We start from the raw sequence: 14,506 nt of genomic DNA on the forward strand, positions 1-14,506 counted from the left end.
TGATTTCTTTAGTCCTTTATTCACCCCGCCGACACCGATCAGGTTACCCGCCGCCTCCTGCCTCAGCCCACGTCACTGCGGAAAGGCTGTGGTGAGGCCGACTGACAGATGTGGCCACATACTGTTTACCTCCCTGGGTCAGATACGGCAGTTTCACCATCTTTTATTGGATACCGAGCCATAAATTCTGACGCCCACACGAGTCTTTAGATACATAAACTCAGGAACGTTCGGCAAGGGCACCTATGAGTGACGTGGAGCAAAGTGCTGGGATGGCGATGCCTGGGTGGGGCAGAGAAGTGGGGACAGGGAAGGCCCCCTGGGGGCTGGAGGTACAGGCACCACTTCAGAAATTTACCAAAAAGTAAAACCAAAAAAAGCTCCCCACCCCTCTGCCTGATTGATGTGCTTAGAGTGGGCGAAGCTACCCTCTCACAGCTTGGGCCCAGTGCGGCCTGCCTGCCTGTGTGAGAAAGACAGGGCCAGGGGGGCACTTGTGGAAGTCTCCACAAGTGGTGTCTGCTAAAGCCAAGCCTATTGGCACCAGCCACGAGGTCAGGCCTTGGTCACCTCAGGCTGCTGCGCCTGAATACAAGGCCCCTTCGAGGGTAAGAACCGAGTCTGGGAAGCCTGAGGCCAAGCCTCCCTGGAGCCATGCTGGCAGTGGCAGGGGAAGCTGGGACCCATGGTGGGGAAGCCTGCCTGTTTTGGGACTGGCCAGGGTCCCAGGAGATTGGGGAGGAAATAGGGGCTGGTTCCCTTAGTTGGCCCTGGTATTCTGATCTTCACCTAATCCTAAACCTTATCCTCAGGCAAGGGCTGCAAATGAACACACCTGTCCAAGAATAAATACATACACACAATACACAGCAGTATATACAGAAATGCAGGCCTGGGATGAGGCTGGAAGAGGAAGCATGGCCACCAAGGGTAAACAGAAGGGCCCCCAGGGAAAGGAAGGACACTCATCATGAACTGACAGACGGACAGATTCCACTGGTTTGAGGGAACTTGTTTGGGCATTCACCCTCTCCTGTTTGTACCCCAAGTCCACTGGGAACTGGGTCTTTGGCACAATAGTCACTCTGGGAAGGTCTCCCTCAACTTAGTGCCTTAGAGGGATTGGGGCCTGGACAGCTCCCCGCCTGTGTCCCAGAATATTAGAGACCAGGCCAGGGGGACAGGCGGGATCCAAAGGCAAAAGACAGGCAGCTAAACCTTGGGGCAGGAGGCCTTGGGAGAAGGCCCCCTTTTCGATGCAGTTCTTGAGGGACTGGCTAAATTCTATCATGGAACTAGGAAAACATGAGATGCCTTGATTCTTACGTGGTCTGTCCTGGTCTGTGAAAAGCCTGGGCAACCTACTCCCTCTCCCCACAGGGATCCAGATGAACACAGCATCTCCCTCGTTCCCTGTCGGGTGTGGGGAAGTGGCCTGAATGAATCACGGCAAAACACTCCAGCCACATATGCAAAGCCTCCCAGGTGCTAGGCCAGGCTGTGTGGCAAGAGGAGGGCTGTAGGGACACCAAGTGGCCACGACCGATAGCCCTCTATACATTCCTGGGCCCCTAGAGTGGGGCCTGCCTTGGTTTGCTTCTTCAGTCCTCCTCTTCATATCTAGGTATGAGGTATCGAGGAGGAGGGGTGGCCCACTGGATGGGTGAGGATGGGATAAGGTGTTTCTAGGGACGGCCAGGCCCTCCATCCCTGTTCCCACCCTTAGCCCTAGCTAGCGTGTAGCTGTCAAGAAAGTGAATAATGGAGTGTCTTAGCAAGCAAAAGCTCCCACTCGGCAGCAGGCTCATCTCCCCTGAGGCAAAAGAATAGCATTAAGTTGCTGTTGGGATTGGGGTGCTGCAAAGCTGCCAGTTCTTGGGGCATGCATGAAGGCCAGGACACACAAGTCTGTCAGTCCCAGGGGCAGGTGTACAGTGGGACATAACACCACTCCCACTGGCAGGGGCTTGGGCAACATGTCCTCCCACACACAGCTGGGAAATACAGGTTAGGGGACTTGTCTGGGCTTCCTGGCCAAACCCTTGGGAGGCCAGCGTGAGGAGAGGGAGTTCTTGTTCACCTGCCTAAGCACAGGGCTGTTGCCTGAATGAATGTGTGTGTGAATGGACCTATGACCAACATCAGCACCTTTCAGAACTACCTTTCTCTCTGCCCATTCATCCTGATCTTTCCCAGCGTTGATGCCATGCATTCTGATGAGTATCCATCCAGTGAGATGTTGCCCAGAGCCTTCTGTTGAGGGATGGAGGTTCCCTGGGGCAGTGAAAGCCCTCTGTTGGACAGGCTTAGACCATGCGGGGCATCCCTTTGTGCTTTGCCCAGAAAACAGGGAGGGTAACCTCTGGTCCTGGGATCGCAGAGAGCAGGGGCTACAGGGGATACAGCTGGCAAAGCAAGACAGGTACACCCACAGCTGCCGGGCCCTGAGTGGACCTCCACCTTCCTTCCAGGCCCCTGGAGGGACAGGGAAGTTGTACTCCTTCCCATAACTTGGGGACAGGGCTGGGAGGTGGCAGTTGACAGAGCTAGCTGCTCTGGGGTAAAGGTGGGAGTGCCACACACAGCCAAGGCTTCGTGCAAGACCGGATAGGGACTTGTCAACATGACACCCTGTATATTCTGGGTCTTCAGAGGGCAGGGACAACAAGCCACGGAAAAAAAGCCAGAGCAGTGATGAAAAGCACTGGGACAGAGCCAGGGAGCGGAGCCAGAGAGCTGGGGTGAGCCCGTGGGTCCCAGCCCTGGAGAACTCATTACAAGGTAACTCAGGGCTGGCCTTGATGTCCAAGCCAGATTGTGGCAGAAAATTGGATCCCTGGAGAGGACTGGGAAAGGAGAGGACCCCAACCCCAGCAGGGACCAGTCAGCTTGATGGCTAGGGCTGGGTGCCAGTCCTGCATAGGAGAGAAGGAAACTCCAAGATGGAACTTGATTAGATGTTTGAGATGTTTGGAAGAACTTTCCAAATGAAGGTTGGCAGGACCCACGGTCTCTGAGCCATTGTGGGAGTTCTGAGGGGAGAAGTGGGGACACCTGAGTCTTTGGAGCCTTAGTACCAGACCTGGTCTTTTGGGAACCATGCAAGGATCAGTGAAAACCCTCGTTCGTATTCTGTGGCTTTAAAGTCAAGTGGCTCTCACTCAGGCCCCAGCTCAGCCCCCAGGCAGAAGAACCCCAAGGCAGCTGTCAGCCCATGGGGCCAGTGGGGACTGAGGAAGGGAGCATGTCAGTCCATTGATGATCTTCCTCTTCTTTGGCCCCATATCTTCAACCAAGCCCCAGACAAGGGACAAACCAAACCATCCTCCTCCAGGTTTCCTTCAGGTCCCTAGCACAGTGCCTCCCTCCCAGACAGCCTTGGGGACCTAAAGGCCATTATATTCCTGCCCAAGCACCTGGATTAGAAGGAAACTCCGTGAGGACAGGAACAACCTCTCCAGGCTGACAAGATTTCCCAGGGCTTGGACTTGACCCTCCAGAGGCTCGGAAGTGGATGGTAGGTAAGAGACATGCACCTTTTAGCTCTGAATTTCAGCTCTGGTGTGTGATTGGGGTGTGTAGGGGTTGGGAGGAGGGGTCTTGTCTTTTCTTACAGAAATACTCAAGTTTTCTCCACCTGGAAATTCTTCCCCTTGGGAGGTAGTCTCAATATCCTGGGGAGAAGCTCCGGATTAATGTTTTGCCTTCCCAAACCCATCCCCACCTGTGTTTACTACCCCACTGCTCTCCCCCAGCTTTTACCAGCCACACGCCCTGGCCCCAAGGCCCACCTGTGTTATCCCTGGAGAATGTGGACCCAGAGCCTCAGTGGGCTGTCTGAAGGGGGTGCCCCAGAGGGCTGGGGGCAAGGCAGATGGTAGAAGAGCCCTGCATGCCAAGTCTGAGCTGCCTTGTGGAGCCCCCTCTGGCCTGTGGCCTGGCAGAGGTCCCTGACAAGGATGCTGGGCCTCAGGAAGGGGTGGGAGCCTGACTGAATGGTCGAAGACCCACTGGCTGGTTACTACAGATCCCCCAGATGATGATACCAGGTGCTGGTGGTGACTCGGCTCCTTGCTGGCTGGGCCCAGAAGGCTGCTCCAGCTGGGGGTGGGCTAGGGGTCAGAGGACAGCCTCTGTCCGAGCCCCTGCCATGGGGAGGCAGTGCCAGGGGGTCAGGCCTGTTGCTCCACTGTCATGGGAGGAGGATGAGAAATTGTCAACCCCTCCCTGGAAGCCAGGGATAACACACTAAGTCTCTGAAGGTCCAATCCAAAGCAGGGTCCCTCCAGAGGTCCAAAGAGTACCCTGATGTGGGGCTGGCGGGGGCCCTGCTGCCCCCCCACCCGGGTTAGCAGCCACTTTCCACCTTGATGTGCAGGATCTTGGAGAAGCCGGGCCTCCGCCGCAAGGCCTGTGGACAGAACCCTGGGTTAGTTCTCCTCCAGCACCAGGCAGGTGGGGCCCTCACGCAATGCTCACCCAGGGTCACCCAGGTCCCACCCAGGGATGCTGTTTGGGGTCTTGGGTGGCCAGACCCCTTACCTGGAGTTTTGTCACCATGTCCTCAAACAGCTTCTGGGCCTCAGGGCTGCTGGGCTCTTTGAAATAATCAGCAATCCCAATCTGGACCACAATGGACTTGAGGTTCCGGCAAATGCCTGGGAAAAGGTGGATAAGGTGGGGGCCCGTGTTTGGCCAGGGCAAGGGGGCACCTCCCCTTCCCTCACTGATTGAGTTAAATCACAGACACCCACTGAGAGCAACCACATGCCAGTCACTGAGAACATGAGAGTAAAGCAGACCCATGCCCTCCAGAGGCTCCCACTGGACATGGGGAGAAGCTGGAAGATGGGGCTGAGGAAGAGGTGAGGCTGCAGCAGACCCCAGGAGGATGAGTGGCCATGAGTCAGTTGTGCAGGAGTTCCAGGAGCTTTCCTGGCAGAGGGAACAGTAGGCCTGAGATTTGAACATGAACTACAAGGAACTGAGTGGCTGAGGTGAGGTGATGGGTCTAAGCTGGAGTGTAAAGGAAGGGGAGACATGGAGCAACCAAGCTGGGAGCCAAAGGGCTTAGGGGCTGATGTCTCCATGAAGTCAGGAGGAATAGGCGCAAGACAGACAGGAGCCTGGAGGAGCCCTGGAGATGGTGATTTCGGAGGCTGAGCACTTAATTCTGGTTGTAAGGTCCAGGTACCAAGTGGACAGGGCACGGGGTCCTTGCAGAGGTCAGATGGTCCTAGATGATGGTCTCATTTGGGTGCAAGAAGCCCAAGATGGATACTCGTGTCCTCAGTGAGGGTGGAGGAGTGACTGAGAGCAGAGTCGGGGGTGGTAGGGGCCAGAGGAGGCATGATTTGGAGTGTATACCAGCAAGAGAAGAGTCTTCACCCTGAGAACTGTCCTAGAAGAGGAGGGTGCTTATACATGTATCACTTAACCCTCCTGCCCACTCTGCAAGGCAGTTTAAGAAGATAGGAATTAGAGGACTCAGGTGCAGTAACTTGCCCAAAGTCATCTTATTAGCAATGGAGCCGGAATTGGGACCAAGCTCAGTCCAGAACCTGTGGTCTGACCCATCTGTTTTCCTGCCTCGGCACGCCCCGCGCGCTAGTGCTGGAAAGCTCATGTCCCTTAATTGCAGAGCACATGGCAAATAAGGTCTATTGAAGTGAACTATCTGGGCCAGATCAAAAGGCATTGGTGGCCAAGCCAGAGCTAGACCCCGGTCAGTCTGACCCAGGTCTGGTGCTGGCTGCCTAGGAGTGACAGGGAACTGGTTATGCTGACAGGGTGTGGTGAGGGATGAAGTCATACCCCAACCAGCATTCCTCCATGCTTACTATTGAAATGCAGCAGGGCCTTGGGGGTGACGGGGGTGGCAGTAAGCACCAGCATCTCTAGTCCCTTGAGGCCTTCCCGGCAGACCTCTGCTGCCACCTCCTGGGTGATCTCTGACACGTGGTCCAGCTCCAGGACCTGCAGCCGCATGCAGTTTCTCGCTGGGGAGAGGGAGGAAAAGATGATATCTTGATGACAAACTTTCCAGTTCTCATCTCCTGCCTGGCACCCTGGCGCCTCTGGCCACCACCCAGGCTGCAGCCCCCGAGCCTCTCTGGGATTTAACAGTGCAATGCTGGCACCCATGCTTGGCTCCCACCAACCTCCACCCCAGTCCCAAGGAAAGACTCACCGAGTGATGCCAGGCCTTGCACCCCACAGCCGGCGCCCCCAACCCCCAGGGCCCGGAGGTGCGGCCAACAGCGACCGATCATCTGCAGGCAGCGGTTACTGAAGCGTGTGGGCTGCTGGCTGGAGAAGGGGGTAGAGAGGGCAGTCAGGGAAGCCTCTGGATGCACATCACCCAAGACTGCTCCTCCTCTGGGGCCCCCTCTCAGGCAAGGGCCCCACCAACCACCCAGCTGCTCAAGTCAGAAAACTGGGATCATCCTGACTCCTCTTCCCCCACCTCCCACCAAGTCCTGCAGATTCTGATTCCTGAATAACCCTTGAGCCCACAGTTAAGACCACCATCATCATTTGTCTGGGTTATAACCAGTCTCCCTGCCAATTCATCCTCCACACTGCTGACAGCGAGCCATTCATTCACACATTCGCTCAGTCACTCAAGAAATGTTTATCAAGCCCTTACTACAGCCAAGAGCCGAGCTAGGCCCTGAGAGTACAGTGGTGAACAATACAGGCATGGTGCCTGTCCTCCAAGAATGGAAAGTCTAGGGGGAGGGGAGCACAGGACATTACCAGTGCTCTTAATCCTTTTCTTAAAAGCCAAAAGCCCCTCAGTGGCTTCCCAGCACTTTCTGGATAAAATACAAAAATCTAATCCCCTTCAGAAGGCCCTTAGTGACCCTGCCCCAGCCTGCCTTCAACATTCACAGCTTGGCCCTGCCCACTCCACTCACACCAAACTTGCTGTTTCCCTGAACACTTCATCCCTCAACATTCATCCGGACAACAGACATCTCTCTGGCGTATGCAATGCTCTTGGTACCAGGGATACGGAAACGGACATTCACAGCCTCTGCCCTGAGAACCGGGAGTCTAGTGTGGGAGATCGAAATATAAAGAGATTAGTCCAGCACAACTAGATGGTGCCAGGCTACCACCACCAACTGCTCTGACAGGGATCACAATAGAGGGTCCCGGACAGAGCTGGAGAAAAAGGTAGAACAAAATTCTAACTCACAAAAAAACACCAGACTTACTGGTCTGATAGAGACTGGAGAAACCTTGAGAATATGGCCCCCAGACACCCTTTTAACTCAGTACTGAAGTCACTCCTGAGGTTCACCCTTAAGCCACAAATTAGGCCCATAAAACAATAATAAACATAGCTAAACCATGCATACAAGACTAAGTGGGCACACCAGGTGAGGGGCAAGGATGAGAAGGCAGAAGGGGACAGAAAAGTTGGACAAGTGGAAATGGGGAACCCCAAGGTTGAGAAGGGGAGGGTGTTGACACATCATGGGGTTGGTAACCAGTGTCACAAGACAATATGTGTATTGTTTAATGAGAAACTAATTTGTTCTGTAAACCTTCATGTAAAGCACAATAAATATATATATATACATATAAAATTATTGCAGAAAGAACTACAGTAAGGGTCAGAAAAAGGTATTATGAGGGGAATGGGGCAGTGGGGAGACAGTGACAGTCTAGATGGGATGTTAGTGAAGGGACACCGGATACCCTGGGAGGGGCTGTTACGTGGAGAAAGGGCATGGAAGCCAGGGAACAGGTGTGAAAAACCTGGTGTGTTTGAGGAACTCGGAACGATGCATGACTGTCACACCCTGGATTCTCAAACAACCAGCTCTTCTTTATATTATACGCTGACCTCCCTGAACTGCCTTTCATATGGCAAACAAATACGGCTTTTTAGCTAGTGTTGAGTGCTCTCACTGTGTGCCCTGCAGACTTCATGTACACGACCTCATTTGAGCTGCAATGGCCCTAAGAAGATCAATAAACCAAAAAAAAAAAAAAAAAAACCACGTTGCTATTGAGTCGATTCCAACTCATAGTGACCCTATAGGACAGAGTAGAATTGTCCCATAGGGTTTCCAAAGAGTGGCTGGTGGATTGGAACTGCCGACCTTTTGGTTAGCTGCTGAGCTCTTAATCACTGCACCACCAGGGCTCCAGGAGATCAATAGATTCCTCATGTCACTTTCACTTTGCAGGTTAAGAAACTGAGGCATGACTGGGTCAGGTAACTGGCCCAAAGTCACACTACTAGTGACCCCAGGTCAATTCCAAAGCCTTGCTCCTCATACTTTCTCTACACTGCCTAAATGCATAGACTGATGTGAGTGATCTGGTCCCCAATCATCCTTATGGGATGGGCCCAGACCAGCTCAGTCCTCAGACCCAGACCCAGCCCCAGCCCATCCCAAGCCAGCCCTCCCCACCCTGCCAGGGCTCACCACGGGTGGAGTGGTGCCACCTGGAGAGAGACAATCTCTCTGCAGCCTGCGCCCAGGGCCCAAATGACCTCGTGGCCCACAGGGTCCGTGGCACTCCTGTTGAAAAGACAAAGTTGGGGCCACCCATGCTGGTGGCCTCTGCTCCTACGAGGCTTCCTTCCCTTGGGTCACAAAGCTCTTGGATCCCTTCACCTGAGAACCCTGAGGGAGGGTGTGCAGAAGCTAGGGACCCCTTGAAGCCCAAGGCCCAGGGCATATGGGCCTTGCTTCTGGTAAGAGGACCCACCTGTAGGTGACAGCCTGTAGGGCACGGCAGTAGCAGCTGGCCAGCCAGAGCGAGCGGTCAGTGAGGATGTTGGGGCAATGGGAGATGCGTAGGATCAGCAGGTTGCCCCCGGCCGCCTTCAGCAGTGACTCCAATCCTGCTTCTAGGCAGCCCCTAGGGATGGCCAGGACAGGGAGCTGCTCGTGGCCACCTTCGGTAAGCATTCCGGCTCAATTCTGGGCCTGCAGCCCAGGAGCACCCAACCACCTACCCACCGTGGGCCTCACCGGGTACTCCTGGCATACTCTTCCTTGCTCTCCTTCTTGCCCCGCTGCCGGGGCTTCAGGTTCTGCAGGGTTAGTGAGTGGGCCTGGGTGCACCACTGAGCCAGCATTGCCAGAAACTGCAGAGAGAGGGGGGTTCCCCAGGGATAAGAGGAGTCTGAGCTTGGCTGGCTGGAGGTGGGCCGGCATCAGGATGGGAGGCCCCACGGGCATGTTGTGGGGAGCCATGCTGGAGCTGGGGTGTTGTAAGGGTTGAAAGGCCCAGACCTTGACGGACTCAAACTTGGGAGGTCAGACCCTACCAAGGGGGGAGGCAAGTTCAGGGCAGGGGTGAGTGGAAGGTGCAGGGCAGGCATGGATAGGGGCAGGCACCTTGGAAGAGACACGGGCGTTCTCGAGCAGCACCCGTGTCCAGACGGCGGGGTGGCGAGCCACGAAGCGCCAGTCCCGGCAGACCTCGGCGGCATGCAGCAGCGTGCGCGTGTCCAGGTAGGTAAAGATGCAGAACAGGGCTGCTCGCATCTTGAGGATCTCCGGGCTGATGACCTCATTGGAGCGCGAGGGGCTGCTCCGCTCAGCTCGCCGGCCCCGCCCACTGCCTCCCTCAGGGCGGGCTGCAGAGTACCAGAGGGCAAAGGTGAGCAGGAGGGGTCAAAGGCCAGAGTGGGGATGTGGGTAGGGGGAGCTGGGCAGGGCTAGGAGCTGCAGGAGGAATGGCATGAGAGACCCATGCTGAGGACCGTGTGACTCTGGAGGAAGGACTGGGGCCCCACTTCCCTCTCCTCTTCATCACCCCATCCCTAATTTTGTGAATTAGAAAAAGGTGTCTCTTCCTCAACTAAATGTTCTTAGTAAGACAGTATATTATCACAAAGTCCAGACTCACTCCAGATAAGGCAATGAGTCAGGTTTGGAGAAGGAAAGGCGCCAGGGGCTAGGATATGCATGGATGGAAATTGGGCCTCTGAACAGAAGACTGCCTGGAGCCCAGTCACATGGAGCCTCTAACCTCCTAATGCCTCGGCCCGAGCCCTAACCCACCCACACATGCGCATGGCCTTGTGGGCATGGGTGGGTGTATGGGAGGGGCTCTCACCCACTGCTCCAGGGGGGCCTCGAGTCTGGAATGAACACTCAACTACTCTAGGCGTTAAAGAGCTGATCATGTAAATGGCCCTGTAGATGTGGAGTCCTGAGCGACACACAGCCAAAACCCACTTGTGGGGCAGCCCTCCCTGCTCTGCCAGTTCCTGCCCCAGGGCAAAGGGCCCAGTGCGAGAGGGAGTGTGTCACCTCATCCTGGGCAAACCCGGGGAAAGGGAAGGGAGGTGCTGAAGACCAGGAGATTCGCCATCTAGCCCGGAGACCCTGAGGGGGCTGGCACTATGGGAAAGGCTGCCTTGTCTGCCCACCCTCCCAGGACTTACCTGAGAGACGACAGCTGCTCAGTGGCCCAGCAGGCCCGGGGCGGGGGGCATCTGAGGAGCCCTCAGCCTCTGACTCGGTGGTACGGGAGCCCACGTCCGAGACGTCACCCTCCTCCCCCTCAGTGCTGTGTCGGCGGGGTCTGCGCTGCCAATTCTGGATGGCCTGGCGCCGCAGGCCGGAGCTGCGAGGGGCCTGGGACCGCTCTGAGCCACCGTTGGCCCCCTGGGCCCGTGTGCCCAAGCCCCCAGGGCCACTGTCCTCAGGGGCCCCCTCTTCTGGCCGGGGCAGCTCCAGACTGTCGCTGTCATAGCAGCCTGAGCTCTGGGATGCGGCTGGCACGCGGCTGGAGGCCCTGGGGCAGGGTGGACCAGAGGGTGAGGGCGAGGGGCACTAGGCCGGCCCAAACTGCCCCCCACACCAGCCATGGGCAGCCCACCCACCCTGCTTTCCAAGAGCCCTTCTGAGTGTGGAAAGGCAGACGAGGTGACCCACAGAGGACTGGGGAAGGAGGAGGGGATGAGGCCCCAGATGGGTGGCCATCCAATGGCCACTGGACCTTTCCAGGGTGAGGGTGGGCTGCGCGGGGCGGGCCAGGCCCGAGGCTTACCCTGTGCTGGGAGAGGAGCCATGCCGTGACACCGCGTATGTGCTAGGCACGGCTGGGCCCGCGTGGTGCTCTCGCTGTGGGCCCCAGAGCGGGAGGGAAAGGAATGGGGCAGAGGAAGGAAGAAGATGAGAAGGAGCAGGAGAAATGGCATAAGATGGAGAGGAGAGGAGGGAGAGGAGAGAGAAGAAGGAAAAAAGTTGGGAAAGATGGACGAATGGACAGACAGAACAGCCCAGAGAGGTAGGCTCACCAGCCCCCTCCCCACAACCACCCAGCCCCCCAGACCCTGCCCTGTGTTCTCATTTGCAGGGAGGGGCAGAGATAAGCCTCTGAGGGCCAGGGTCACTGGAGCACACCTTTCTATACCCCTCAGGGGCATGGCACTTCTGCCCAATCAGAGGGCCCCTTGGCTCCTGAATCCCAACTTCAGGCCTGCAGCCTGCTCATGCGGGAGGAGCCAAAGAAGGGCAGCAAGGAGCACTACAGGGGAGGCCGTGGGGGCCGGCTGTGCAGGTGAAGGAGGGAAGGGAAGGCAGGCAGGTACTCACCATCCGGCCTGGGCCCCGGGGCCCCGGCCCCGCACCACCGCCCCCGCCGCCACGGCCCAGGCTGGCACTGGGTGTGCTGCCACAGCTGCTGCTGATGACCTGCAGCTGCCGCTCGGCCCGGTCAGCCCTCTCCAGCAGCTCCTCAATGAACTGCTGCAGCCGCAGCTTGGCACTGGCCTCCCGCGCTGCCGTCTCCTTCAGGAACTGGTCGATCTGCACCACCTCCCTGGGCCCAGAGCAATTTCTTACCTCGCTGCCTCTGCCTGGCTGCCCACCTACCCTCTGGGTGAGACCCTAGCCCATGGAGAGACACAGGCAGAGCTGTCTGCTCATGGTCACACAGATCCATGCACAACAGGGTCAGGAGATTGCCCCTCACAGTGGCACACACACTCACACCCCACCTACCCGGCCCCAAACACTCAACCAGATACCACTGCTCCCCACAGAAGTGCTCACAGACAGACTCAGTCACACATTGCCACATGTCACCCCAGAAACACTGACAGGCACACAGAGTCATACCACACACACACACACACACACACACACACTGCTCCACACAGCCATCCAGCATAACCAGACACATCCATCTCACACAGACATAGTCACACAGTGCCATGTGTCCCCCCAGAAACAGGCACACACAGTCATATACCACACACCACACACACACACACACACACAGCCCATACAGCCCCACACAGTCATCCACCACAACCAGACACATCCATCTCACACAGACATATTCAGTCACACACTGCCACTTGTCCCCCCAGAAACACTGACCGGCACACAGAGTCATATATCACACACACACACAGTACCACACAGCTATCCACCATAACCAGACACATCCGTCTCACAAAGAAACACACAGACTCAGTCACACACAGCCTCCCAACACAGAAACACAGGCACAGCCACATACACACAGCCCTACACATAGCCTAATACACAGCCCCCGTGTCCAGCCCCACACATTCATGTACATGTATTCATGTTATATTCATTCTCAGGCACACACAGTCTAAGAGACACAAAGACATGAAGGCACCGTCCCAGCAACACACTCAAACACACACACATTTTCAGGCCTACAGAAATATTCCAAAATACACCCATGAAGTCACATCAGCACATAGGGAAATACACTCAGATGCAGACACTTGTTTATAATGGCACCAGCCTCCAGGAGTTGCATGAACACACAGTCCCTTGAGCGTTTATTCCCCAGTGCATTCACAGTTGTCCATTCATCCATTCAACGTTTATTGAGCACTGTAATGGGGGAGCCCTGGTGGTGCAGGGAGCCCCGGTAGTGTGGTGGTTAAGAGATCGGCTGCTAACCAAAAGGTCGGCAGTTCGAATTCACCAGCCGCACCTTGGAAACCCTGTAGGGCAGTTCTACTCTGTCCTATATGTTCACTATGAGTCGGAATTGACTCAACGGTAATGCATTTTTTAACGGGTAGTGGTTTGGATTGTATCCTCCCCCAAAATATGTCCAGCTTTTAACCCCTGGCACTCATGAATGTGAGCTTATATGGAAACAGGGTCTTTTCAAATGTAATTAAGAATTTCAGGATAAAATCATACTGGATTGAGGGTGGACCCTAAAGCCAACGAGTGGTGTCCTTATGAAGGAAAGGAGAGGGAGATTTGAGACAGGGTTCTCCTCTGTGGGCCACGTGAAGGCCATGTGAAGACTGAGGTTGAAGTTATGCAGCTACAAGCCAGAAGTGCCGAGGACTGCCAACAGCCACCAGAAGCTAAGAGAGGGGCATGGAAAGGATTCTCCCTCAGAGCCTCCAGAAAGAACCATCTTTCACTCACCAATCTCTCAGTCCAAAACTTGATTTTGGGCTTCTGCCCTCCAGAACTGTGAGAGAATAAATGTCTGTTGTTTTAAGCCACCCAGTGTCTGGCAATTTGTTATGGCAGCCCTCGGGCACTAATACAAGCAACTCCTAGTTGCCAGGCACCATTCTAGGCATTGGGGATATAGCAGTGACCAAAAGAGAGAAAAATCCCTGCCCTCATGGAGCTTCCATCACAATAAAACCAAAAAAACCAAAACCGTTGTCATCGAGTCGATTCTGGCTCATAGTGACCCTGGAGGACAGAGTATAACTACCCCATAGGGTTTCCAAGGAACAGCGGGTGAATTGGAACTGCCGACCTTTTGGTTAGTAGCCAAGCTCTTTACCACTGTGCCACCAGGGCTCCTCCATCACAACAGGTACGTATAAATAACCTCCACGTGTCCCATAACTCCTACATTTAAAGGCTAGAGAGATATCGGGGTAACCAGAAAAGAAGCCTGAGAAGGAGCAAAAACAGGAGGAAATCCCAGAAAAGTGTCCTGGAAGCCAAGAAAGTGCTTTAAGAATCAGCTGTGTCAAATGTTGCTGAGGGGTCAAGGTGATGACTCAGCCTTAGCGACATGAAGGTCATTGGTGACACAAAGGACAGTGGTGAAGGCGGAAACCTGACCAAAGTGGGTTCAAGAGAGAACGGGAGGAAAGAAATTGGAGACAGAAATATGAACAATACTTTCAAGGAGGTAGGAGAAACAAGGAGAAGAGAAACAAGGCAATAGCTTATAGGGTAGTAGGGTTAAGACAGGTGGCAGAAATGACATCATGCTTGACTGCTTTTAGGACTGATACAGTAGCTAGAGAGGTTTTGTGGAAGAGGGAAGAACTGAGCCATGTCTTTGAGCAGGCAAAAAGGACAGCATCTGGTGCAAAAATGCAGGGATTGGCTTTTACAAGGATGCCAGCTAGAGAAGGAAGAGAAATAGGCAGTCTTCACTGGCAAGCACATACTGCCCTGAACTCACAGTTCCAGTCAAACACATACCATCAGGACATGCTCTTGGTCCCACACACAGACACACTCATAGCCACACTCAAGCAAGCTCT

General features: G+C 55.2%; 1 protein-coding gene across 1 annotated transcript in view; it reads right to left on the bottom strand.

Moving 5' to 3' along the window:
• Positions 1-14,506, bottom strand: part of FBXO41 (F-box protein 41) — a 15,485-nt gene continuing 979 nt past the window's right edge. Inside the window, exons 2-12 of the mRNA XM_003413567.4 lie at positions 11,580-11,805; positions 11,032-11,105; positions 10,424-10,776; positions 9,369-9,610; positions 9,000-9,115; positions 8,734-8,886; positions 8,448-8,543; positions 6,191-6,309; positions 5,841-5,999; positions 4,543-4,658; positions 1-4,411 (exon numbers count right to left, since the gene is read on the bottom strand). Of these exons, the coding sequence (XP_003413615.2) occupies positions 4,349-4,411; positions 4,543-4,658; positions 5,841-5,999; positions 6,191-6,309; positions 8,448-8,543; positions 8,734-8,886; positions 9,000-9,115; positions 9,369-9,610; positions 10,424-10,776; positions 11,032-11,105; positions 11,580-11,805 (1,717 nt within the window). The 3' untranslated portion in view covers positions 1-4,348. The remainder of the gene's footprint in view (positions 4,412-4,542; positions 4,659-5,840; positions 6,000-6,190; positions 6,310-8,447; positions 8,544-8,733; positions 8,887-8,999; positions 9,116-9,368; positions 9,611-10,423; positions 10,777-11,031; positions 11,106-11,579; positions 11,806-14,506) is intronic.

Source organism: Loxodonta africana, chromosome 15 (assembly GCF_030014295.1).
Source record: "Loxodonta africana isolate mLoxAfr1 chromosome 15, mLoxAfr1.hap2, whole genome shotgun sequence".
Classification (NCBI taxonomy): Eukaryota; Metazoa; Chordata; class Mammalia; order Proboscidea; family Elephantidae; genus Loxodonta; species Loxodonta africana.